The sequence below is a fragment of the Melanerpes formicivorus genome, unplaced genomic scaffold (genome assembly GCF_026170545.1).
Source record: "Melanerpes formicivorus ecotype bairdi unplaced genomic scaffold, bMelFor1.0.p_v2 SCAF_5, whole genome shotgun sequence".
NCBI lineage: Eukaryota > Metazoa > Chordata > Aves > Piciformes > Picidae > Melanerpes > Melanerpes formicivorus.
The window spans coordinates 24,706,757-24,733,099 of record NW_027142357.1 but is presented as its reverse complement, the minus strand read 5'-3'; the positions used below and the strand labels follow the sequence as shown (position 1 = coordinate 24,733,099).

The window sequence follows — 26,343 nt, the reverse complement described above, 5'->3', positions numbered from 1 at the left end:
CTGGGCAGAGCTCCATGACTCCTTCATCCAAGCAGGGTGACACCAACATCGGCAGTGACACTGGGGAGGGAGTGCCAGAGTAGCGGAGCGGGCAGAGAGGGCCATGGCTGTGGGTGCCAGCTCCCTGCAGGAGGGGGAGCAGGGGAGTGTGGAGGCAGCACGGCGGGGAGCGGAGATGCTGGAGGAGCCGGCGGCTTTCCCACCGTCTCCCTGATTGAGATCAGATCACCGTGAGCATAAAAAAGCTCTCTTCATAATTATATTTAATGAATTGACTTTAAAAGCTCTTAGGCTCTTATCTGGGTAATTTAATATCACACACTTAATAAGCCTGTCTCCGATACGGGGGGGAGCCAGCGGCCAGGACGCCCGCGCTTGTTGCGGCTCCCCAGGGATACAGGACGTGCCACACGACTGGTCCCGCATGCCGGGCTGGGTGGATCGAGGGGCGCTGTCATCCTCTGGGACAAAGGAACCCGTGGGAGTCTGTGGGGTAGTGACCCCCAGCACGGCTGACTGTAGAGTGAGGTGGACATCTTGGGTGGCTGCAGGAGGAGTAGGGCTGAAACATCTGTGGGGGGCTTGGTCCTGGGAGTGGATGCTCACCATTGCATGGGGCTACAACACTATGGGTCTATGGGGAGGTGAGGACACAGGGTTGTGGGGTTGACCATGCACAGGGTGACTGGCTGGAGGGTGAAGGGGTTTGTGGGGCACGATGCAGCAGTCTGGGCATGGAGGCTCTGGGCATGGAGCAGAGGTGGCTGGGGTGTAGGTGGGGTGCAGGTGCCCTGTGCCAGTGTCAAGGTTAGACATTGTGGCGCTGTAGTTAGCAAGGCAGTGCTCTGACTTCATCCTTGGTGCCAATGTCATTCACGGCAGGGGTCCCATGGGAGCAGCCATGGGGCAGAACCACAGGTCCCAGCGCTGTGATGCTGTTGGCTCCTTGTCCCTGGCTCTCTGGCCACCTGCCCACCAGGGGTAGCTGACAGGGGTGGCACAAGACAAATGAAGGCTTTCACTAAAATCTCTGCAGCCCTGTGCTGCTGGTCAGGGTGTTGGTTGCCTCCCTGCAGGCAGACATTGTTGCAGGGAGCCTCTGCAGAAGTCCATGGCCCCTCCGTGACCCATCAGTGCATGTGGGCGGGCACCAGTTGTGAGCCAGAGGGGCAGGCTCTGCCATCTGGAGCTGGGGTCCCCGGGGACCACAAGAGCCTCAGTGTGGGCTGGGACTGGAAGCTGTGCCCTATGGCTCTGGGGGCACTCCCGGCATCCCTTGTGCCAGGTGCTCATTGGGCAGTGGGGTAGAACGCCAGCGGAGAGGCTCCTGTCCCCTGCATGTCAGAGCCAGAGCTGCTGGAAGCCAGACAGTCCCCCCCAGCCTGGCACCACATCCCTGGTCACCCCACGCCCTCAGATCCCTGATTCCCAAGCAATGGAGGATGGAGCAGCACCTTACATCATCCCTGCCTATGCTGCCACAAGGAGCCATGGCAGTGACAGGGAGGATGACAAGGGCAGGGTGTGTGGTGCTGGCCTGTGGCCAGCTGTCTCCAGACACTGGATGCCTGGCAGTGCTGGCTGCCATGCCAGCACTTGGTGCCTAGGCCAGGAGAGCCGGAGGGAGGCACATGCCAAGGTGGCAGGCCAGGGGCAGGAGGAGACAGCTGCCAGCTGGCCCTGTGGGAGGGTGTGGGGACAGCCCTGGGCAGAGCGGGAACCCCGGGCTCCCCACTGGCAGTGCAGGACACCGGGCAGCTGTGCTGGGTCTCCCTCCACCGGGGAGCAGCTGGAGCAGGAGGTTTACGGAGCTGCACTAAGTGACGCAAATGGTTTGAAGCCCATAAAGAGAGACGGTTTTATGTAAGACGACTATATAAAGCTCTGCTGTTCTGCCATTGATGAGATATAGGCCTTTATTTATAGAAGGCAATGTTTGCGGTGCGAGCACTGAAAGCCAGCCAGGGACCTGCAGAGAGGGTGCCGAGTCATTTCACATGCAGCTGCCATTGACACTGTTCACACATTAAAGAAAAAAATTAACAAGTTTGCAGCCAGTCAGGTGGAAAAAACAATAATTGTCAAAAAACGTATTTCCCCCTTTTTCCAATAACAAATCGCTGGAATGCTGCTGGGGAAGCTTGGGCTTGCTCGGTGAAAGGATGGGCTGAGGCTCCAGCCAGGCTGGGAGATGGAGCGGGAAAGGCAAGCAGCCAGGGGTCGGGGGGGAGTCCAGGCAGGGGGCTGCTGCCAGCATCCAAGCGCCTGGCAGGGGGATGGACGTCCCTGCCTGGACATTTATATGTTCTGGACCAGAATAACAGGGCCTGTGGGCAGGGATGATGGTGTTGCAGAGCAGTGTGGCCATGTGGTTCTGGGGTCTGTTGAGGAGGGGACAAACATCAGGAGCAATGGCTGAAGGTGCTCACTGCATGGGGAACTGCAGACCAAGCCCTGGTGGGTTTTCCTGCCTGACCCAGGGTTGCCTCTCCCCACGTGTGCATGCAGGGATGCTCTGAGGTTCTTTCTTTGCCAGATGTGGATGGGCTTTTGTTGGAGAAGAAGCAGCGAGTCCCTGTGGTCAGAGCACCCTGCCAAGTTTTGTTTCATGCACAGACAGAGGAAAATCTTCTCGAGATTAATTGTGCAATAGGGGAGAACATACGTCTCTCTAACCTGTTCCTTGCAGGTCACTGGCCTTTTCCCCCAGGCATTGCCCCAGCATGCCGCCAGGGAGAGGGTAGCAAGCTTGTCCCCAGGGAACACACCCTGTGAGGGCTGCATGGCAAGGGTGCAGGGGCAGGAGAGCACCTACTCCTTTGCCACATCCTAGCTCTGCATGGTCTGTGAAGGCAAGGAAAGCCAGCCAGGGCTTCACAGCAGGGAAGCAGAGTCAGGCTCATGCTTGAGCTGCTTCCCTGCTGCTCCTTGCGCCTTTCTGCGGGTGGCTGTCCCCTGCTTACACTGCAAAACCTTCCCTCTGTGCTCTGAGCCGTGCACCGGTGTGCTGCGCCAGCAGTGGTTCCAGGCAGGGCGCTGCCGGCCTCATCCGCCCACAGCTGCATCACGGTGCCAGTAGCAAGCGGGAGGTGAAGACGGCCCCGTCACTAAGCCAGGGCACCTGGCGCCAGGCTGCTACTCGTGGTGACAAGACTGGACCTCCACCCTGACCCAGTGGGACTCTGGGGGTACCCACACTTGCCTGTTTGTCCCCAGGAGACACAGCTTCCTAAACGGCTCATCCTTAAGCATCCTGCCACACGATGGGAAGGCCCATCGGCAATGGCACTCCCAGCTCGCAGTGCCCCTCTCCAGGCAGAGGCGTCAGCCGGAGCACACTTTGCACCTGAATGGCTGTTAAGTGCTGCCTAAGTTCTGCTGTAGTCAACAGGTTTTCTTCCGGCAGAACAAAGAGTTCCTTCCGCACTGGAAAGGCAAACGTGGGAGGAGTTGGGGAGGCATGAAAGCCAAAGGCTGTGAGGACCTACAGGTGCCATGTTCCAGTGGGGTCAGAGACTCCCCTGTACTGGGCAGTTCAGCTGGACTACTGAGCCAGACTGGCCCCTGAGAGAGGAACATGAGCTGAGAGGACCCACTGACCCACTCCTGGTCACCAGCCTCTAGGATGTGCAGGGCGGGAGGGGAGAGGATGCACACACTTTGTGAGAGCAGAGCCCCTGAACTACCGACCCCCCAGCCAGCAGCTCATTAGCCGTTTCGTTCCTGCCCAGCTTGCTGGAGGGCTGGGCGGCTCTGATCGAACCAGCCATGCTCATCTGGGATCAGGCCATGCCCCGTCCCAGTCACAGGCACAACTAGTGGCCATGACCACCATGTCCCTAGGGTGGGCTGGGCAGTGAGTACTGCAGGTGCTGTGGGTGCTGAGGTGAGGTCAGGTATGTGTGAGACACATCAGTGACAGCGGCTGTGGAGAGCCAACAGCCATCCCTGGGGACAGGAGACATGCCCATGTCTCCTCCTATATGTGGCTGTGCCTGGAGCATCGTGGTGCCCGTGGTGTCACGGGGCCAGGAGCATCTGTCAGCAGTGTCAGCAGCTGTGGTGAGGTGCTCTGCTCGGCTGCACAGGGACATCTCACCAGTCTGTCATCCCTGGAGAGAAGTGGCCCTGACATTCCACACGTCCCTGTGCTGTCCTGTCCCTCTGCCATCTGCATCCACAGGGTAGCAAAATAAGGACTGCAAGTGGACCTATGTCCCTGCCTGAACCTTGGTGTCCCTACCACCACGACCACAGGCTCTTTCCTGCCCTAGCTCTTCTACCAGCTGGGCCAAGGCTCAGCCTGGGAGAAGCCTCTAGGGATGCACTGGGGGTGCAGAGGCAGGAGGGAGCTGGGTATCCCAAGAGAGCAGGCACCAACTAGGTATGCTGCCCATGGACTTCATATTCTGTCCTATTCTGTGCTGCTAAGGTGGGCACCACCATGCCTCCCAGCTGCAGGGGCATATTTGCAGCTCTGCCATGTCCTGCTTGCCCTCCAAACCCTTCAATCCCAAGCTGCTATCCCTGCTATTTCCTCACAGCCCAAGGAAGGAGGGAGGGATGGTGCAGCAGAGAGAAGCATCTCCATCTGTCTTCAGCCTTTCATCACTGGAGCAGGACAGGATAGGGTGTCTGTAGTTGTCTGTGCTGTGGGGGTGAGGAGGTATGAAGTGCTTGTGGGGGCAAGTAGGGGACTATGCTGTGTCTGTGACCTCTGTGGAGGAGGCAGCGCCTGCCCAGCATCTGCTACTGCCTCTACAAAGGGCATGGAGCCACCCGCCCTTCCGGGCAGCACGGGATTAAGGGCACTATGCAAATCCAGCCAAGACTGATGCAAGCATTAATTATGTCCCATCAGCTCAGCTCCTGCCCAGCCAGGCAGGGCACTGAGTGCTGTGGCTGCTCACACAGGCGAGATGGCTTTGCACTGTCAGTGTGTGTCCTGCATCTGTCCCCCAGTCTCAAGCCTGCTCTGGCACCGCATTGAGCCATGCCAGGTCAGCCCTGCTCTCCTCACCTCATGGCACTGCCTGCCCCAGGCAGGGAAGCCATAACTGAGCAGGGAGGCAAATGGTCCGAGACAGCATCAGCATGAGCGCTGTCAGGCAGGCTGGCGTGCCCAGATCTGAGGTCCCACTAATCAGAGAGTGTCTGCAATTATGTGTGCTAATTACAGGCAGAGGTTCACAGTGATTCCCAGCCTGCCAGCACTGTGCTAGTTGTACTGGGGCACATTGCTCCGGCATGAGGACAAGTGAAGATAACCAAGGCAGCTCAGGCAGCCCTCCCTGCCCAGGCATGATATATCACAGCCAGGTGCCCTGTCTAGCCCCATCCCATCACCATTCCCATATCAATCCTCATCCCATTTTATCCCATCCTATCCTATCCATCTCATCCCCTCCCCATCTCAATCTCCATCACATCCCATCTCAATCACCATCCAATCCTGTGTCATACTGAATGTGATCCCAGCATGTGTGGTGCCATCCTCAGAGCCCCAACACATGTGGCTGTGGCAGCCACTCTGTCCCTGAGTGGCTGCTTGACCACCTCTCAGTGGAGCTGCTTTTCAGAGGGAGTTTTTCAGGCTTTGACCCCACTGTGCTGCTGCTGCTGTGACATCCTGTTTCCTTATCGTCTGACATGACCTTAATTAACTCCCCAGGCTGATAATGCTCTGGATTCTCCTCCAAGAGCTGTATCTCAGCATCATGTCCTGTCTCACCCACTCAGAGACTGCAGCAAATACTGCATGGGCAGCCTGAAGCAAGGGAGAGAGGGGGCAGCATGGTGCATGCAGGGCAGGGCAGTGATAACTGGGGACACTGGGGTGAGGTGGAGGGGATGGAGCAATACTGGAGGGAGTAGGTTGGTGCTGTGTTGAGGGCTTCAGAGGAGATGCTGACAGGATTGAAATGTCTGTCTTTGTGCAGAGGTGAGGGTGAGAACAGGGAGGAGGGGTGCTGTGCTGATGCCCAGAGCAGGGTGGTGCTGGCAACAGTGCCAGTGGCAGGATCATCCGTTGCAGGCAGAGGTGGAAGGGTCCTGGCTCTCCTCATACTGCTGTCGGCAGGGAACAGGGGCTGCTCAGCTGGCTCGGGCTGGGAGCTGGGCTGAGGGTGGGAGGGGGGAGTTCAGACAACTGAGCCAGACTGCCTTGCTGTCCCTCCACCTCCAGCCTGGGCAAATTAAATGCTGGCACTGATGGCTTTTGTAGCCACTCTCTACTGCATTTGGCAAACATTGGTGGAGGAGAGATGATTCAATAGTGAGGTTTGCAGATGGGAATCTCAGCATATAAACCCACCAGCTCCATGCTGTGTGGCAGGGGGGAGAATGGGAAGCTCCTGCAGGTACTGAGGACCTGCACAAGGGCCATGTGGCCCAAGCATCCAAGATGGGCAGACAGCCATGACAACCTCCAGCCCATTGCTACTTGTATGGTGAGCAGAGAGTGGGGATACAGGGACATGAGCCACCAGTTTGTCCCTGCTGGCTGGTGTCTGCGCCTCCTCTCCTGCCTGGCAGCCCCGAGGAGAGAGCCCCTGCCTGCACCAGGGTGCGGGGGCTCTGTCAATCAGCCCCTCCACCCAGGAGCAAGCAGGCTGGGGAAAGCCAACCCCTATCATGTTTGTTCCATTGATTTAGTGCCGCAGAGAGGGTTTAATCAGCCTTTAGCCTGCACGCTCCAGCATTAAGAACAAATCCATTAGCCACGAGATAACCACAAAGGGTTGCACTGAGGCTGGATGAGGTCCCAGCGCCTTCAAGATGCAAATTGGCAATCAAAGATCAAAGCCACACAGCTCCCTAATCTCTACTAAAAGGGCTCAGCTATTAACGAGCCCTTTCCCACTGGGCTGTGATCACCCCACTTCACTCAGGCTCCTGATGTGCTGGTGGGTTACGCTACCACCCCAACTGGGCCTCTGGCCCCTGTTCACCCCCTGAGCTGGCCCTGGGGAGGACAGTGTGGATGGCTTTTGGGCTGTTTGTTTGCATGCTGTTTCCTTCAGCTCTGACATGCTGAGGTCAAATTTGTGTTGGCAGAGAGAATGGAGCCCCCAGCATCACTAGAGGGTCAGTGGCTGGAGGGAAGAAGAAGAGACAGGAGCCGGGATGAAGCAGGGTGGTGAGGGAACTGTGCAGGGCTTATGCATTTAATATAGGGTCAGGGAATGATGCTGGCAGGTGGCTTTCCCTCCCACTGCTCAGGGGTTTAGCCTGGTTCAGCCCCTGCCTGACTGCAGCAGGTGGCTTAGGACAATCTCTGCTGGCCCCAGGGAAATCAGTGCTGGGGACTGGGACAGGGGGCAGGCATGGTGTGGTTGAGAGACTAGGGCAGAGGTTTTGCCCTGGAGCCAAATTTCCCTTTTTTGAGGGTATTCCTGCCCACCTAATTTCTCACTGGGAAAGGTGTTGCACAAGATCCCACCTCCTGTTCCTGTTCCACATGGTACTGGGGTCAGGCTGCAGGTTCAGGAACTTCTCCCTGCTCCTGCCCCAGTCATCCTCCCTGTTGTTAGTCCATGCACAGCTCCCCGGGCAGCCTCATGAGTCCTGGCTGCCCCACACCATGCAGGAGAGCCACAAAGATGTCAAGCTGTGACAAGAGCCATTCTGCCAGCATCGTCAGCACAGAGGTGTGTTCTGCTCAGCCTGGTCCATCTTAGGGACCAGCATCCTCTGACATCCTGCTTCAGTGATGAGAGGCTGGGTGAAGCACTCTGCAATGGCCAGGAAGAGGACCCATCAGCCTGGCAGCAGGGAGCAGAAGGTCATGCCGGGGTTTTCTCAGTCCAGGGACCCACTCTGCCAACAGCTGCCTGGTGATGTGCTGCTCATAACTCTCACAGCACTCCAGGCAGGCAGCACAGCCTTGCAAAAGGACCCGGTAGTGGGGCGCTGGTAGCACCTCAGCCAGTGTGACAATAAATCTTATCAGTGTAAACCCATCCTCAGGCAGCAGGATAACCCCTGTGACAGCCCAGCCAGTGTGCAGGTCTCATCTGCACCGTGTCAGTTCTATGGACTTACAGATAAATGGCTGCAGGGGCTGTACCTGTGCTGGAGGGACTGCATCTGTGCTGGCACCTTGCAGCTCCCAGGAGGCAGTGTCCACTCCTGTCCACTCCTGCCCTTTGGCCCTAGGAGCTGCCAGAGCCAGACAGGGGTGACCTACAGAAATTATCTGTGGTATGCTGGGTAGGATGAGCAGATAGAAAAGGGTTGGTCTGGCATCCAGCGAGGGAGCACCTGGGTAGGTGAGAATGGATATTCATATCAAAGTGTCATTGCCCTGCTTGCTGTCTTGGACCTACTGTGTCCTACATGTACCATTCCACGGAGCCCTGCATCCTCCCTGCACCCACGGAGGCAGGGGCTTCACACAGGCTGGATCACCAGATCACGTGCACAGGACAAAGGCTAGGGGATGTGTTTGTGTGTGTGACACTGTCTGTGTGTCCCCGAGGCTCTGTGACAGCCTGAGGGGTGAGCAAGACGGCAGGCTCCGTGGATGCAGTCTGTGTGCACATGCATCCGTGCGCCCACGTCTGCCCGTGCAGCCGCCCCGCTCCAGCTGGGCAGCGGGGGGGCCGTGTGTGTGCCAGGCATGGGGTGCCAGCATGTGCCCTCTGGCACAGTGGGCCCGGCGGAGGCAGCCGAGCGAGGCGGGCTGGGCTGGCAGCAGCTGCTGCCCCAGGCCCACGCTCCCCGGCTCAGCTTTTACATCTCCCGGCGTCGAGGCCTGCGCAGCCGTGGGAGCAGTAATGAGATGGAGCAGCAGAAGGACGGTGAGATAAGGCTGCCTGCACTGCCCCAGCAGATTAAACGCTGGGATTAAGCAGGCGGTGCCAGCTCTGCTGCCTTTTTATCTCGCTGCTTCTCCCCTCTTATTCTCCCGCAGTCGATAGTGAACGGTCTCCGAGCTGTCAGCAAAGGAAATTGCTTGTTAACCCTTTGGGGACAGGCAGCGCAGCGCTCCCTTCGCGGCTGCTCTCCCAGAGAAGTGGTCCCCAGGGAGAGGTGCCTGGAGAGCTGTCCCTGCGCCGGGCCGGGGACTGCGGTGCTGCGCGCTGCCTTCCCGCGGTGCCCCAGCGCTCCAAGGGGAGAGAGGAAGGGCCCGTGCAACCCAGAATCTGCTGCCGTCTCTCAGCCAAAATCCACCAGCATCCAACCAGTTCCGTGCACAAGTACTGATGTATCTGCAGGGTACTGGAGGACACCCTGCAGGGTACCTACGGTACCAGGGGACATCCTGCAGCTCTAGAGTCCCCGCATGGTGAAAGCAGGCAGAAAAGAGAGGCTTCCTGCACTCCACAAAACAGCCCTAGGGACCCTGCATACCCCAGTTTCAGGCATCCTTTGTGTTCCCTGCTTCTTCCAGCCTGCAGGATGGATGGGCTCAGCACTACATCTCTGAGTGAAATGACAGGGCTGGGGATCCTTCACTGGTCCCGGGGTCAAGTGCCGCAGACCAGCTGTGTCTGCACAGCACTGCATGTGGTGCTGGGTCTCCTCTGGCTGCCAAGAGGAGCCCACTACCCAAAAAACATAATTATTGCTCTGTGTGTTTTTTGTTGAGTTTGCAGAAGTGAGGTTAAGCCTCGGCCCATCCCAACACTTATCTGTAGCATGCTGTGCTGCATGCTCAGGGCTGCATGACCTGCATGGCAGTGGGGGAGTATGAGGATTGGAAGCTGGCTGGAGAGTGTTGGAGAGTGCACAGAGTCACGTCAGGATTGATGCTCAGCACAAACACAGGCCAGCCTAGGGACTGTTAGCAGCTCAGCAAGCTCACCCTGACATGTTCAGGGGGGCAGCTTTGGTGCACCCTAAGCACCACCTGGGTTCTGCCCCATGTGTTTTCCCATGTTCCTCCCAGAGGAAGCAGAAGGCAGAAACATAGGGCAGAAACCTCCCCAGCCCCAGCATCCAACACACATCCTTAGGAAGAAATTAGGGTAGACAGGCAGCTTGGTCAGCACCTCAGTAAGGTTTGCTGGCTGACACAGGCTGAAGTGGGCTTCCCCATCTCCTGACTCCCAGCCTCTCTGCACCCCTACCCTGCACTGCAGCACACCTCCCCACCTGGGCAGCAGCCCCAGCATTTCATCTTTTACAATTCCCTTGGTGTTGTCTCCCTCACCTACTCAGGTAACCCTTTTGTTGGCTGCTTTAAAATGCTTAGTACAAGCAAACCATGTAGAAGCACAAGACACCAGCAGACCTGCAGCAGCAGGTTAGCCCCAGCCAGGCCAGCCACCCCTACATGGATGCTGCCCCACAGGCACTGTGGGATGGAGAGGGCAGAGTCATGCATCTGAGTGGATCAGGAACCTTCACCCGAGCAGTAAGCAAGCCCTGAGCAGCCAGGGCTGAGGAAGCTGATGAGGAGCTGGAGCAGATGCAATGCCAGGCAGCCAGGCTGCACAGGCAAGCAGAGCCTGAACTGGGAGAGGAAACCAGGAGCACGTGCAGGCTGGCAGGCTGGAGGCTGTGAGAGGATGGGATTGCTGTTCATACATACTTCAAGGGAGGAAACACAAGGAGGGGGAGAGAGCTATTTGAGCTGAGGGACAATGCTGGCACAAGAACAAATGTTACAAACTGGCCATGAATAAATTTAGGTTGGGAATGAGGAGATGAGACTCTGGGATGAATTCCCCTCAGGAGCAGTGGGAGGTGAAAACACAACTTTCCCATGACACCTGCTCTGTTGCTAGAGGCCCTGCCTGTGCAGTGAGGCTGAGAAGTGAGGACTTGAGGTGCCTGTCACCTCTTTGTGACGGCCTCTCTGGCTCCCAGTTGCACCGGTGGAACAGCACCCTCTGGCTGGTGGCTTGGCTGGTGCAGAAGTCATGGGGTGATGGCTTGCAGAGGTTGCTCCTTCACCAGCACATGAGTTTGGTTGTGGTGTCACAGATGCTGCTTCTAAAAGCAGGATGGTGCCAAAATCCCCCTTCTTTACTGATGTCGCTGGCAGTGCTGGGGCAGATGTGCTGGAAAGATGTCTTTGCCCATGTGTGCAGTGCATCCCTCTACCATGCATTGCATCCCTGTGTGCCTGACCTGTCAGGAGCAAGGAGCTCTGATCTGGACAGTGCCCACGGCTGGGGGACACTGGGTTGAGCACCAGCCCAGAGGCAGCAGCCTAGCTGTGACCGGCTACCCCTGCCTGGCTATGGGAATCGGGTGCCTCTTACCACTTTGTCTGGCTGGTGGCACAGCCTGTGGCACAGCTGAGTGCTTGGTATTCCAGCCACGCGCCTGTTTGGCACAAAAGGGGCTCTGCCAGCCCCATGCGCACACATGCAGCCTCTGCTGCTGGCTTGAGGGGGCTCAGCTGGCACAGGCTGGCATGTGGCACAGAAAAGACACATCTGCAGTGGCAGAAGGGGTCCTAGCCCCTCTGCAATATTCCCATAGTATTCCCTGGGCCCCCTGCTGCTCATCCTCCTTATGGGGAAGCAGATTGGGGTGCCATGGAGGATGGTCCAGAGCTTGGCCCTTCACAGGATGGAGAAAAGGAGCCTAGCCCAGCACTGCTGTGCCTGGCTCAGGCCTAAGGTGCCATGCTCTGCCAGGACTGAGGCTGCAGACCTGGGTGTCCCATGGAGGCAGGAGCCCTGGACCCCAAAAGCGGGACTGCATCCCTCAGGAGCCATCCCAGCAGTTGTGAATGGGACAGGGGACTGCCAGGGTGAGGGATGGCTGTGCTGCTGCCAGAGCTGGGGTTGAGCCATCCTGGCACTGTTCCCCTACCCCTCCTGGGAGCAGGGAAGGGAAATAGTGTGACCGTGCATGAGAAGGGATGTCTGCAGAGGCAAAAACATCCCACTGGCTCAGAAAATTGCTGCAGAATCGGGCTTGAAATGAGTTGAAATTGCTGAATCCAAGTGGATCTCATATCCTGGGCAGTTGCAATGCTGGCGTCAGCGCTGCGGCTTCCTTCCCAGGGCACCCAGGCAGGGCCTGGCAATGCTGCGCAAGGGGGGGAGCAGGCTGTGAGGGACACAGTGAAGGCTTTCCCTAGGGGACAAGAGGCATGGTGAGGGGCTGGGATGGCCGCAGTGAAGGGGCAGAAACAAAGCAGTGAGCATCATGCATGGCTGTGTTGTTGCCGCAGCTGTACCAATATCACTCCAGTTTGACCCCAGCTCCTGTGCTGTGTCAAATGGCCACAGGCATCCTGCACTCATTCAGGAAGCAACATTTCCAATTTCGGAGGCTGCTTTCTTTTATACCACAGCTCTGGCAGCTGGGGTACTTGGAGATCACCCTCAAGGTTACCCCTGAACCAGCAGCCCTGCCAAGCCTAAAGTGGGCAGCACTCCAGTGAATTTCCATCCCCATCATGACCATGATGACTATTCTCGGGGCTGTCTCTATGCTGGAGTACTCACTCCTGCTTGGTGTGTTCATGCCCAAGCCTGCCTGTCAGCACATCTCAGCTGGGATGTGGGATCAAGGCTGTCTGTCCCAGCAGGGTCATGAGAGCAGGGCTGTGTGTCCCAGCAGGAATGTGGGAACAGGTCTGGGTGTGCTAGGTGTGCAAGAACAGGAGGCACTGGCACCACATGTGATGCAGTTGGTTTCCCTCACATGAAAATGTTTGGCTGGAAGCTTAGCGCAGCCTCTTGTCTCCTCGGAGCAATCAGGATTTGTCACCGCTTGCAATGTTTAACGTCGTCTTCCAGAGGCTAAATACTGTAGGGAGCCATGTAAGCCGCAGAAATATCTGCGTCAGCTGGGATCATCCAAAGGCTGGCACAATGGGCTGGCAGCAGTGGGGACAGGGTGACCAGGAGCATATAGGGCTGGTCCTCACTACCCCAGTACTTGTGAGTGGGCTGGCATGAGCCAGGGTGGGGATGCTGGAGGCCAGCACCTTGCTCCCATGGGGGTCTCCACAGTGGGGGGACAGGACAGCAAGTCCCTGAAGGGTAGAGCTGGGGGCCCCTGGAGCAGTGTGAGGTGGCAAGGAGGATGCCAGAGCACCCACAAATCTCTGTCTGGATCTGCCAGCCAAGGTGCAAGCAGCTATTTTTGTCAAGGTCATCGTGTCTCCACAGCAGAGAGCAAGGAAATGAGGAATCATGTAGAGAAATCACCTCCCTAATGGGGTCTCCCCTGCACATGAGCATGGCACGGGGATGCCAGCGTGTGGCAGCTGAGCAGGGAGACCAGCACACGGTGTGGGAATCCTACTGCCCTGGCCCAAAGGATGGTTGGGTGAGCAGAGCAGGGGGCCTGGGGGCCTGTAACCCAGATGCCAGCCCCAGCTGGACACATGTGCTCCAACTCTGCAAGGTGCTTTTCTGGGTCAGCTACAGGAAGGAAATCATGTTCCCGGTGCAGACAGAGTCTTCTCTGCCCTTCCACCTCCTCCTTCTCCTTAAGCTTTCCCTGTTATCTAATTGGGTTTGTCATTCTGGAAAGGCAAAGCCCTTCAGAATTGTGCTGTTCTCTCACCAATGCAATTTCACATCTGGCCTTGGCACCCTGGCAGCCTACAAGTGAGTAACTCAGCTGGGCGCCATAGGGCGCCTCTACGATGCTCATGCATCCCTGCAGCTGTGCCTGCCTTCTGGGAGCTACAGGGGACAAGGCCATTGCTGCTGCTGGACCTTCTCCTCAAGCCTTGCTCCACTGGTCTCTGTCCCTGAGCTGTCTGTCCCCATGTGCCCCAGCCTCTGCATCCCTTCCCCATCCTTCACCCTGCTCCAGGGTGACTGTGATGCTTCCCAGAGATGTCTGAACCCACACGAGATGGAAGTGTTCAGAGAAATGACATTTCCTCCAGCCTGGGAAGCTCATCCTCCGTTTAAAGAAAACTAATATAAAAGCTGCCCTGGTGTGCAAGGGGCTGATGTTATCAGGCTGGCAGCCTCCGGCTCTGAGAGCCACAATAAATCTCACCGAGCAGCCGAGCCAGCTCAAGCAGCCCCACGCAGCCGTACCGGTACAGGGGCTATGGAGGGGTCTGAGCCGTGTCCTGAGGGTGGTGAAAAAATACACAGGCTGGAGGGGACAGCTCAGTGTGGGGTGACCCTTGGAGCTGATTCCGACGTTGCAGAGGGCAGGGAAGCCCGTAACAGTGCCCGTGTTCACACCGGCATTGTGCGTGGCAAAGATGGTGCCAGAGTCAGTGCCGACTCTGAGGTGTTAGGCCGTGGGGGTGGTGAGGGGCGCTCCCCAGCCTTGGCTTTTTGTCCCCGGTAGCTGAAGTGCTGGGGACCCGCAGAGGCATTTTCTCTTCCAGCAAAGCAAACCGCAGAGCTGGCGTCCCGTGGCGGCAGGGCTGGGACCGTACTTCTCCGGGGCACGCCGGCTGCTCCCTACTGCTGGGTGGCCAAACTGCCGCCCGCTGGGCCGGGGCCGTACCCTCCGCTGCCCCGCGGCAGGACCCGGAGGTGATACTGGGATAAGAGCCGGGAAACGGCATCTGGCGGCACTCTGTCTTGCCTAGTCCGGGCTGGCGCTGGGGCAGGGGCTGGGGCAGGGACAGCAGCTGGCGCAGCGGTAGGGTAAGTGCAGGGGGAGCACGGTGGGGCCGGCGCCTCGCACCCTCCGCGGCTCAAACGCAGGGCCCTGCTGCCCCCTGCCGGAGTCTGCCCCTCCGGGCCGCCGGCAAACCGCCCACCCCACCGCCGGAGCGTGGCCGGAGCTGGCACCCCAGGAGCCTTTGGGCTGCGGTGGAGGTGGAACGTAATGCCCTGTCACCCCTGGGCACCCGGGATGCTGCATCCTGCCTCCGCTTACCTCCCTGCGATGAACCTGTCCTACTTCCCGAGGCCAAACCGCGTGCCTGACCTGCCTGGCATCCTTCTGTGTCTTGTCACCAAGCTGCCGGTTCAGATTCTGGTGAACCAGCAGGACGGGTCGCCCAGAGAGGTGGTAGAAGCCCCATCCCTGGAAACATTCAAGGTCAGGTTGAATGGGGCTCCAAGCAGCTTGATTAGTAAAAAATGTCCCTGGTCACTGCGGGGAGGATGGACTGGACAACCTTTAAAGATCTCTTCCAACTTAAACCATTCTTTGATTCCGTGATGCCAGTTGGGTCCCTGGGATGGCTGCAGAGTCATGACTCGTTCAGGCACCATGGCTAGCAGCACGGATGATGCTGAGAGTCACTGCTGAGGTGAGTGGAAGCTCCCATCTTTCCAGTGCCCTCTTTTAACCGCTGTTCTGCTGCTCCACCTGCCATTGGGTAGCAGGGCTACTGCCCTTCGCTTGGGGGCATGGCAGTCCTTGCTTGTGTCAGAGCTGTGGCATTCCCTGGGGCCAGCCCACGACTCATCAGGGCTGATGCTGACGGCAGGTGCCTAGGAGCATCGGCAGATGAGAAGCTGCCGCGGAGCACGATGCTGAGCTTTGAAGACGCCCTGACAGGCTGTCGGGGCCCCGCCAGCCGCGCTGACAGCCTGGCGCAGACACCCCCCTGCCGCTGCCATCCTCTGATCACAGCCTCACCCGTCACTTCAAAGCACCCGCCGGGCTCAGGTGGGTTTCCACACAGCTTCCCACCCCACGACTCCACTCATTCTGCCCCATGGTCCCATTTCTCCCACTCCATAGGGTGCAGATCCACTCAGGTCCCCAACCTCCAGGGCAGGGAATATGAGGCTGCAGCTCAGGGGACCAAGGTATGCATGTGGTCCCAAGCAGTGCTGGCAGGAGGCAATGCCCCATCCCCCCAGTCCTGGCACAATTCTGCCTCTATGGGGAACGGCCCCCAGCCCCAGAGCAGCCACAGTCGGAGACCCTGGGGGTCCAGGCAGAGACCCAGAGAGGACTGTAGTGCCAGGTCAGAGGATGAGCTGGGATCCAGCATCCCTGGGCATGGTGCTCACACAAGATGGGCTGTGACACTGGTGCCATCATGATGGGGCACTGAGGGCTGCCAATTCACCCTGACTAGGGTACACAGAATACACACACACCCCCATCCCAGTCTGGCTCGAGGAGGAATTTTCCATTCCTGAATGGAGGTTGGGGAAAGGCGTGTGTTTGCAACAGCCCCCTCCTCTCCCTCCCCTCACCCGTCACTGGAGCAGCTCAGGAAGGCGCCTGCCACGTTTGCCTCTTGGGAAAGCACAAAGCAAAAGACTCCCAGGAGGGAGAGCTCACTGGAGGGGACTGGAGACCTCGGACAGCCTCAGGGACAGCCTGCACCCCGCTTTCCAGAGGAGCTGCCCTGCCTGCAGCCATGCCACTGCCTCTTGCCTGCTGCCAGGACGGGGAAACCGTGGCAGCAGGTCAGGATGGTGGCACTGCCCAGCTTGTCGTTGGTGTCCTGCGAGCCACCAGGATCCCTGGGCTTCACTACATGTGCACCCGGCCACAGTCCCGCCTGCGCCGCCTGTTGTGGAGCCTGGCCTTCCTGGCCTCCACTGGGCTGCTGGCCACCAGTGCCACCGACCGCCTGCACCACCTGCTCTCTCATCCAGTGCACACCCGGGCACGGCTCACCTGGGCTCGCCAGCTCCGCTTTCCAGCTGTCACCCTCTGCAACCCCAACCGGGCACGCTTCCTGAGCCTCACAAAGCCCGACCTCTACTCGGTGGGGCAGTGGCTGGGGTTGGCCTGGGAGAACCGCTCCCTGGTGCCTGAGATGCTGGCCGTGCTGGGAGAGGACCGGCGTGCCTGGCTGACACGTCTTGCCAACTACTCACGCTTCCTGCCGCCCCGCCGCTCCGAGCGCACCATGCAGAGCTTCTTCCACCGCCTGGGCCACCAGATCGAGGACATGCTGGTGGAGTGCCGCTTTCGGGGAGAGCGCTGTGGCCCACAGCACTTCACCCCTGTGAGTCTCTGTCTGACAGGGGCAGGATGGCTGTGCTGCCCCATGGGTGCTGGGATTGATGCTTCACCCCCAAAAGTGTGGCAGCATCAGGGAAGGAGGCTTAGAAAAACTTCAAGTGCCATGCAAGGGTGTTTCCCCCTTCCAGGACCTCTGTGGGATTGAAAAGGAGTGCCAGGACTTCATCCTGCTTGCAAAACACCCTGCCAAATCCCTGTCTGTTCCTTCACACCCTTTCCTTTCTCCTCCCCAGGTCTACACACGCTACGGTAAGTGCTACACTTTCAACGGAGACAGGAGGAACCCACGGGTTACCCGCCAAGGTGGCATGGGCAACGGGCTGGAGATCATGCTGGACATCCAGCAGGAAGAGTACCTGCCCATCTGGAGAGAGACCAGTGAGTAGTGCTGTGGTGGGGCAGGGCACAGAGGAGGGGTGCTGGGACTGAGGGCTGCTCAGCAAGCAGGGCTCTCAGGGAAGGGCTGTGGGGCGGGTGGGGAACTGGAGGGGAGCTGGGCTGCAGGATGCTGACCCTGTGACTAGGCGTGCAGCCCCTCTATGTGTCTCCTGCAGATGAGACATCATTTGAAGCTGGTATCCGGGTTCAGATCCACAGCCAGGATGAGCCACCCTACATCCATCAGCTGGGCTTTGGTGTCTCACCTGGCTTCCAGACCTTTGTGTCCTGTCAGGAACAGCGGGTAAGGCAGGAGACCCCATAGCCCCAGGGGAGGTGTCTGCAGGCACCCAGGCTGGCATGGCCCTGCAGCAGTGCCCTCCTTGCCCCACAGCTCACTTACCTGCCGCAGCCATGGGGGAACTGCCGGGCGAGCGTACAGGGGGAGCAGACGCTGCCTGGCTATGACACCTACAGCATTGCTGCCTGCCGCCTGCAGTGTGAGAAGGAGGCTGTGGTGCGGAGCTGCCACTGCCGCATGGTCCACATGCCAGGTGAGGAGTGTGCATGACAGAGTGGGGGCATCCCACTGCCTCCACAGTCCTGCCTGGAGCTGCCCCATACCTCTACAGCCTGTACCCAAGGACCACCCCTTCCCCATTCATCTGCACCCAAGGGTACTCCTCTATTCATTCCTTTGCACCTGGGGGTCTCCCCTGCCCCATTCCTCTCCACTCATGGATCACCCATTTCTCTCCTCATGCTGGGTCAGGCCCTGTCCTACCCTCCTTACATTGCAGATCAGTCCCTTCCCTGTCTGCCCTGTACCCAGGGGCCACCTCTGACTCAGCCAGCCTGCAGATGAGGGCCACCCATTCCCATCCCCTCTGAACCCAGAGGCCACTCCTGCCCCACTGCCTGAGTCCAGGGGTGGAAGGCAGAAGTGGACCAGACTCTCACCCCATTCACCATCTGCTTCTCTACAGGGAACGAATCCATCTGCTCCCCCAATGTGTACATCGAGTGTGCTGACCACACGCTGGGTAGGTGTGGTGGTGGGCAGGCTTGTGGCTGGGGGTCAGTCAGATGCTCCTGGAAAGGGAAGTGGGGAGGGGTGCAGCCATGATAATGGGTGCATGTTCCCAGACGCAGCGGTGGAGGACAGCCAGGAGCGCTGCAGCTGCCCCACGCCATGCAACCTGACACGCTATGGCAAGGAGATCTCCATGGTGCGCATCCCCAACAAGGGCTCAGCACGCTACCTTGCCCGCAAGTACAACAAGAACGAGACCTACATTCGGTGAGTTGCTGGTGCTGGGGTGTGCTAAGCTTGGGTGGAAAGGAATCTGGGGACCTGAGAAACGCCCCACTCCTGGGAGAATGTGGGGAGAGTGGGTCCTGCCATGCACGGTCCCTGCAGCATCATCTGGTGGCTACCACTAGAGCACCTCCCTGACCCATCCTCTTAGCCCTCCTGACAGCATCTTCCCACCCCACTGTCCCTTCCTGGCTTGGAACATTCTCCTTCCGTATTTCCACTGCACCAGCCTGAATAACTCACCATGGCCCTGGGAGCACCTGGGGGCTGGAAGGCTGAAGGATGGGAGAGGTTTGAGAGCACAATGAGCATGGGAGGGTTGGTGATGAGCCTTCCTTGCCAAGCCTTATGTTATCCCCACAGGGAGAACTTCCTGGTGCTGGACATCTTCTTTGAGGCACTCAACTACGAGGCCATTGAGCAGAAGAAAGCCTATGACCTTGCTGGACTTCTTGGTGACTTCCTCAACCTTCCTGTGGGATGGGGAGGTGCAGAGCTTTGGGTCCCAGACCTAGGAGGACATAGGGCTGATCAGGAAGGGACCACAAAGGAGCTGGCTGCAGACTAGTTGATGGGTGGCATGCTGCTGACTGTCCTCTGTCCCATATGTCTCCTTCTCCCTCCATTCTGCACTCCCTGCCCCCATGACCATGCTATGCCTCTCTGTCCAATAACCCTGACACAGCCCACAGCCCCAGTGGCCTACACAAGGGTCCTGGTGGACTGCACAGCATCTCCACATGACCATCTCCTTGTCCTCTTCCCCAGGGGACATCGGGGGACAGATGGGCCTGTTCATCGGTGCCAGCATCCTCACCATCCTGGAGATCCTGGACTATGTCTACGAGGTGTGCTGAGCCTTCAGGGCTGTGTTTTGGCAGTGGAATTGGGTGAGGTGCAGAATGGGGACCAGGCTCCCGAGGGAGGGGGTGCTGTGCATGGCCACCCAAAGGGCTATAACAGCCCCTAAATTGGGGAACACTCATCAAGAGGTAGAGGAAGTAGGACAGATCTCAGCAATGCTTGGTGACCTGAGGATGGGGAGGGTGATGGGTAGAGGTGCTGTCTCCAGTGTCAGCCCCATTTCCCCTGAGCAGGCAGGGGAGGGGGTGGCAGGTCCTTGCAGACTATGATGTGGATTTGGAGCTGACCCCTTGTCTGCACCCAGGTGATCCGGGACAGAGTGAGCCGGGTCCTGCATCGCTCTAAGCCACCCCTGAAGAAGCCTTCAGGCAGCATTGCCACACTGGGACTGGAGGAGCTCAAGGACCAGGTACCCCCATGGGAGTTGGTTGTTTGGGGGGCTGTGAGTACAGGGCCTCAGTAGCATCCTCCCCTGTCATTGAGGGAAGGGATGTCATCCCAAGAGCAACAGACAGCACAGTTCCACTTTTGGTGCACTCAGGCTGGGTGGCAGGGAGCTGGGTGGCAGGGAGCTGGGTGCCCCTAAAGGTGCTCCTGGGGACAGACTGTGCTGGGTGGGAGGGCAAATGGGACAGAGTTCATGGTGTCTGCACCCACTCCATTGACTGCTATCCCTGCAGAGTCCCTGCGAGACACTGGGCCGACACGTGGAGGGCACCTACAACGCGGGCATCCTGCCCAACCACCACCACCGCCACCACTACCCTCACCAGGGGGTCTTTGAGGACTTCGCCTGCTAGGCCAGATCAGGACTGGGAAGGGGCAGCCCTATGCCACCTCCCCTCCCCACTGTCCTTGTGGAGAGGGTCTGCGGCACGGGGCCTCTGCAGCTGCCTCGCACCAGCACCAGAGCAGAGCCCCAGCCCCTTTGCCTGTTCCTCCCGCTTGCCCCTAGCACGTGGGCTCAGTCCCTTCTCAAGCACATGGCATGGAGGAGAATGGGCACACCAGGGGTGGTGGGGAGAGAAGTGGAGTGGGGACAGAGGGGCTCTGACAATGCAGATCATGCAGGAGGTAAGCTGGGGTCCCTGTGAGCCCCTCTAGAGACCTCCTCTGTGAGCCTTCCTGGGTGGAGGTCTCTGCCCTGCATGAATTCACCTAGGAGAAGGATGTGACTGGGTGCTCTCTGCCTAGGGATCACACCCTGCCACCTTCCTGCTGCAGAGCAGGGCAGCGTTGCAGGGCACGTCTCTGAGCAGCATGGCCCCTGGCCAGCCCAGGGTCACCCCACCTGCAGCCACACCTGCATGGCCCCACCCTGACCTCTGGCACCACCACCACTGTGACACCCCCAAACATCTTCTCACCCTTCCTCCACCTTGTGCAGCCTGCCACGACTGTACAGCCCTCATTGTCACTGTTCCCAGCCAGACCCCTGCACTGTGACACCCACCCCCCGACTCCAGTGATGGCCCTCAATAGACCCCAAGTCCTGCCCCCGTCCATCGTGCCCCGCAGCCCTCCCTGTCCTTTCCTTGCCTAGGTGTTGCCCAGAGCGGCCCATCCCTTGGTGCAGCTGCCTGGCACAGGCCAGGTGGCACAATGGGGAGTCCTGCCCTCCCTCCCCTGCCTGTTGCCGCTGTTTTGCACTGTGCACGTATCCCCTGCCACGCTCCCTCCCCTCGGGTGCTGAGCACCCACTGTGCCTCCCCCAGACTGTACATGGTTAGGAGGGTGCCCCGTGCCCAGCACCACACAGCCCAAACTGCTAGCCAGAGCCTCAGCCAGGACTGGCACCCACAACCTTCCTGCCTGCCCTGAGATGGCAGGACCCACGGCAGGACCCACAGCAGGATGCACAGCACTCCTGTTGGACATTGCCCCCTCCCTCTCCACTGTAGCAGACACCAGCACAGGGCAAACTGCCCAAAATATCTCAGGAGGGGGGGCAGGCTGGCAAAGCTCCCCTCAACACACACACACGGCAAAAAGGGGGACCCCAGGGCAGGAATTTGGGACCTCTAGGGGAGGCTGGGGTTGAGCCACGTGGCCCCTGGCCCTGCTGGTTTGATGTCCATGCCTGGTGCCCACAGCTGGAACATGGTCATACCACACTGTGGCCAAAGCCATAGATGCAGGAGGAGCCATCGTCCTTGCAGCTGCCGAGGCCACACATGTGGAAGAGACAGGACAGGGACAAGGGACCAGACTGATGACATGTCCAGCAGCTCTGGCTCTGGGCATGTGCAGTCAATGGCCCCCCAGAATATGCACTCACATGGAAACATGTTTCCCCTGGTTGCAAGGACCAGGCTGTGTGGTGCCTTGTGTCCCATGGCATGGGTGGACGCTCAGCAAGCCTCCTGGCAGGGCAGGCACAGTTGTGCTCCCCAGGGAGCCCCTCCAGTGCACCTTGTGCCAGCCCCACATGTGGTTGCCCTCCACTCACCTGCAAGCAAGAGTGTCCCCAGAGGGGTGCCACACATTAGCCCAGGGACATGCCATGGCATACTGGCCAGCCCTACACCAAGGTCTCCTGCAGCAGGCCAGGGTTGAGGGGGTGCAGGATGTGGCTCCCTCCCTAGCAGTGGGAGCAGCCAGCCCCAAGCGGGGTCGGTATGGGCACCACGGTGGGAGGGCCGGTGCGAACACCCTCATGCTGGTGAAGGTGAGAGATGCGTGTCACTGTTTTATAAATGTACAAATGCTCCCTAATAAAGAGGCACAAGTAGGTCCAGAGCTGCCTGTGAGGGCTGGGGGCAGCAGGAAAGACTGAGAGTTGGGAGAGCTGGTCCCACACCGAGGAAGGTGGCAGAGGGAGCCAGGAAGCGTTTTACAATCCTGTGCTCACATGCTGGGCACCACAAGAGACACTGTACTGTGTTGCTTGAAGGTAAGCATCTCTGCACTGCTGCCCACAGAAAGCCTTGCCTGCTGACCGGCTCTTTAAGCCCCAGCTTCTGGAAGAAACGTGGTGGTTGCTAGCTGGACACCAGCAGCAGTAACTGCCAGAGCCCTACCCTAGTCCTCAAATCACTTCCCAGGGCAGGGCAAACACTCCAGCAGTGCCCCATCAGATCCTATCAGCTCTGGGTAGGCCATGCAGTGGGGGAACAGGGCCCATGGGGTGCTTCCCCAGGGTCTCCATGGCCCCTCCACTCCCATGCCAGTTCCCAATGACAGGCACAGGTTCTTACGTGGCTCTGCCCTCACATGGGATGATGAGAACAGTGGCAGTTGCTCTCTGCCCCTTCAGCACCCACTGTGGACCATGGTCTCTGTCCCTTTATCTAAGGGGGAACAGTGCAGGTGAAATGCCAGGGGCACTATCAGCTGACCCATGGTGGGACCTCCAGCAGAACCCTTATGGTGCCATGGGCAGGGGTGCAGGGTGAAACCAAAACAAAGGAGGCAGAAGATGAGTGGGGAAATGGGGTTTCCTGCTGGGGCAGGGCCCCAAGGCTTTGCCTGGCAGAGGTGATGCTCCAGCTCCTGCTTTCTCCAGAGGAGAGGTTGGCCAATGTGATGCCCATCCTCAAGAAGGGCTGAAAGGAGGATCTGGGGAACTATAGGCCTGTCAGCCTGACCTCAGTGCCTGACAAGCTTGAGGAGCAGCTCATCCTGAGTGCCATCAAGCAGCATGTACAAGACAACCAGAGGATCAGGACCAGCCAACATGGGTTTAGCAAAGGAAGGTCCTGCCTAATCAATCTGATCTTATTCTATGACTGGGTGACCTGCCTGGAAGATAAGGAGAGGGCTGTGGATGTGGTCTGCTTAGACTTCAGCAAAACCTTTGACACAGACTCCCACAGCATCCTCCTGGAAAAGCTGGCAGCCCATGGCTTGGACAGGTGCACCCTTCACTGGGTTGAAAACTGGGCACAGAGAGGAGTTGTAAATGGTGCGGCATCCAGTTGGTGTCTGGTGACCAGTGGTGTGCCCCAGGGATCATTACTGGGCACAGTTCCATTCAATATCTTTATTGATGGCTTGGATGTCTAGCATTAGTAAATTCTAGGATGACACCAAGCTGGGGGGAAGTGTGGGTCTGCTGGAAGGGAGGAAGACACTGCAGAGAGACCTGCACAGGCTGGGTCGATGGGCTGAGCCCAGTGGGCTGAGGTTTAACAAGGCCAAGTGCAGGGTCCTACACTTTGGCCACAATAACCCCATGCAGTACCACAGAGGAATGGCTGGAGAGCAGCCTGGCTGAGAGGGTCCTAGGAGCGCTGGTTGACCGTGGCTGAACATGAGCCAGCAGGGTACCTAGGTGGCATGGAAGGCCAATGGCATCTTGGCTTGTGCCAGGAAGATTGTGGCCAGCAGGACTAGGGATGGAATTCTTCCCCTGTACTCAGAACTGATGAGGCCTCATCTTGAGTACTGTGTACATTTCTGGGCCCCTCGCTTCAAGAAAGATATTGAGGTACTGGAGCAGGTCCAGAGGAGAGCAATGAGACTGGTGAGGGGACTGGAGGGAAAGTCTTATGAAGCGAGGCTGAGAGAGCTGGTGTTGTTTAGCCTGGAGAAGAGAGACTCAGGGGGGACCTTATCACACTCTACAACTACCTGAAGGGAAGTTGTGATAAGGTGGGGGTCAGGCTCTTCTCCCAGGCAATTTATGACAAGACGAGAGGGCATGGCCTGAAGCTGCACCAGGAAAGGTTTGTGTTGGTTGTTAGGAAGCACTTCCTCATGGAAAGGGTAATCAGACACTGGAATGGGCTGCCCAGGGAGGTGGTGGAGTCACTGTCCCTGGAGGTGTTTAAGGAAAGATTGGATGGAGCACTTAGTGACATGTGGTGGTGTTAGGTAATAGGCTGGACTTGATGATCTTAGAGGTCTGTTCCAGCCTCAATAATTCTGTGATTCTGTGACCCTTCTCCATACTCTTCTCCAACTGCCCCAGCCACTCTGCAGCACAGAGAAAGGGGACAAAGGAGGAGATAGGAGCTGGCCTCACACTGTAGGCTGCCAGCAGCAGGTGTCATAGGTTCCCCTCTAAACCATGGGGGTCTGAAGATGCCCAGGTTAACTGAGTGCAGCTGGGACACAAGACTCCATCTCACAGCTCACACACTGTCATGTGAGCAGAGCATTAGGCTTGGATCCTAAAGGGAAAGGTGCAGAAAATAGTTGCACCCTCCACATCCTTTGATCACCTAGTAAGAGAGTGATCAAAGGTGCCTTTGGGGTCCACTGTGACAAGGCTCTACCTGCCACTGGGTCCTGACCCGTCTGCCCCTCCAGGATGACTCACCATGAAGCCACCTTCACCCACACCCAGGCTATGAATGGGAGCTTGTGCTGCCTCCTACTCTGCAGTGAAGACTTGGTGGAGGACTTGAGCAAGGAGGGGAACAGGAGTGTGCAGCGAGCCCCATGCATGGCACTGGAGGTGCTAGATGTATCCAAGAGACTGGGGAAGAACCAGGTCCTGATATAAAACCTGAAAGGCATGGTAGTACTGGCTGGGGAAGACAGGAAGAGTGAGGGCTGTGTGCAGCACTATGCCATACTCACCAAGATACTTCAGCCCCTTGTCTTCCAGCTCTGGCAAGCAGCTTGTCAGAAAACTCCCTCACAAAGCCAGATCCTACATCCATGAGAAAGCAGAGGTGATTCTGGAGGAGCAGGAATGAAGCACAGCCGAAGGAAAGGATCACACATAACCCATCAAGGCTCCCTGAGGCTGCCAACAAAGAGGCTTCAGGACAGGTCTTGGGAGCTCTCTAGTGACTTAGCAAACATCAACACCTCTGTTCTTTAATTTGGCAGATTGCTGGTGACACCTAGAGATGGTATCCCCTGACTCCTACCATCACCAAACAGGAGGGGTATATAGGGTGAACCCCATGTGCAGGTGGTGCAGTGCTAAGGAGGACCAGCAAAATGACCCAAATGTAGCACTCAAGGGCCATGCTCAAGCTCTAGTGCTGTGGACCTTGGTTGCCCCTTCCCATGCTGTGCTCATTCACAGGTCACCAGGGATTCAGTCTTCCCCAAGGACAGGGGTCGCTGCCACCCAGTGCTGGCCAGGTTGAAAAACAATGTCAGCCCAGTCCCTCACTGTTTGAAACGCCTGTAATGAGCCACATGAAAAGCTGGAGCCTAATTAGAAGGGGATCCACTGCAGTGAAACAGGTCCTTAAATTTAACAAGTACAGTCCTCTGGAGAAGTGCCAGGCACCCAGCTGCAGCAGATTCTGCTGCACTGTCAACAGCTCCTGTGGAGGTGACAGCCTTGGCAGATTCAGCTCCTGTGAGATGCAATGCCATCCCAAGGGAAGGTGCCCCAAGATGGAGATATCAAGGATCACTTCTGCCCACAGGAAGTGCCCATCTCCTTGGGCACTTCTCACTGTTGCCACACACCACAATTACAGCTGTTTACAGCGAAAAACTGTGTTTCAAGGAAAAGAAACCGTCAGGCTTGGGAGTGGAGTGACTGCGTGTGAGCCCTGGCGTGCAAGAAGCGGCCTCACTGCTGCTACCTCCTTCCCAAGTGCCTCCTGCCTGCAGATGCTGGTTGTAACAGGTAACACCTGGATAAAGCAGTTTCCACATCTCCTGACGACCTCAGTGTGGCAAGCTAGCTGCTTTGCTCCTGCTTCCCCACAAGCCCCTGGCTTGGAAAAAGGACCCGTGCTGCTCATTGGCAGGGTCAGACAGGGGACACTGTTATGGCCTAACCCATGGTGTAGAGTCCCTTTCATTACCACAGTGCAGGAAGGAGAGGAGAGGCAGATGCAGGTCCAGCCCTGATGCACCCAGTTGGTCCTTCTCATGCCTCCAAAGGTCTTTGCTCTGGACTGGCCCTTCATGCCCTCTTTCAAAAAAATCCCCAGGAGGCACTTGCATTGCTCTTCTCGAAGGCAGTGGTGTGGTGAGCAAGTAATGCTTTCAAAACCATTTCTCAAGGGACACAGAAGCCTATGGGCAGCAGC

At 58.1% G+C, this 26,343-nt stretch overlaps 1 protein-coding gene across 1 annotated transcript in view; it reads left to right on the top strand.

Moving 5' to 3' along the window:
* ASIC4 (acid sensing ion channel subunit family member 4) overlaps positions 1 to 22,287 on the top strand; it is a 29,256-nt gene extending 6,969 nt beyond the window's left edge. Inside the window, exons 2-10 of the mRNA XM_068138799.1 lie at positions 17,067 to 17,211; positions 17,388 to 17,515; positions 17,606 to 17,765; positions 18,198 to 18,254; positions 18,358 to 18,511; positions 18,893 to 18,984; positions 19,298 to 19,377; positions 19,698 to 19,802; positions 20,074 to 22,287. Coding sequence (XP_067994900.1) covers positions 17,067 to 17,211; positions 17,388 to 17,515; positions 17,606 to 17,765; positions 18,198 to 18,254; positions 18,358 to 18,511; positions 18,893 to 18,984; positions 19,298 to 19,377; positions 19,698 to 19,802; positions 20,074 to 20,193 — 1,041 coding nt within the window. The 3' untranslated portion in view covers positions 20,194 to 22,287. The remainder of the gene's footprint in view (positions 1 to 17,066; positions 17,212 to 17,387; positions 17,516 to 17,605; positions 17,766 to 18,197; positions 18,255 to 18,357; positions 18,512 to 18,892; positions 18,985 to 19,297; positions 19,378 to 19,697; positions 19,803 to 20,073) is intronic.
* The last annotated feature ends 4,056 nt before the right edge of the window (positions 22,288 to 26,343 follow it).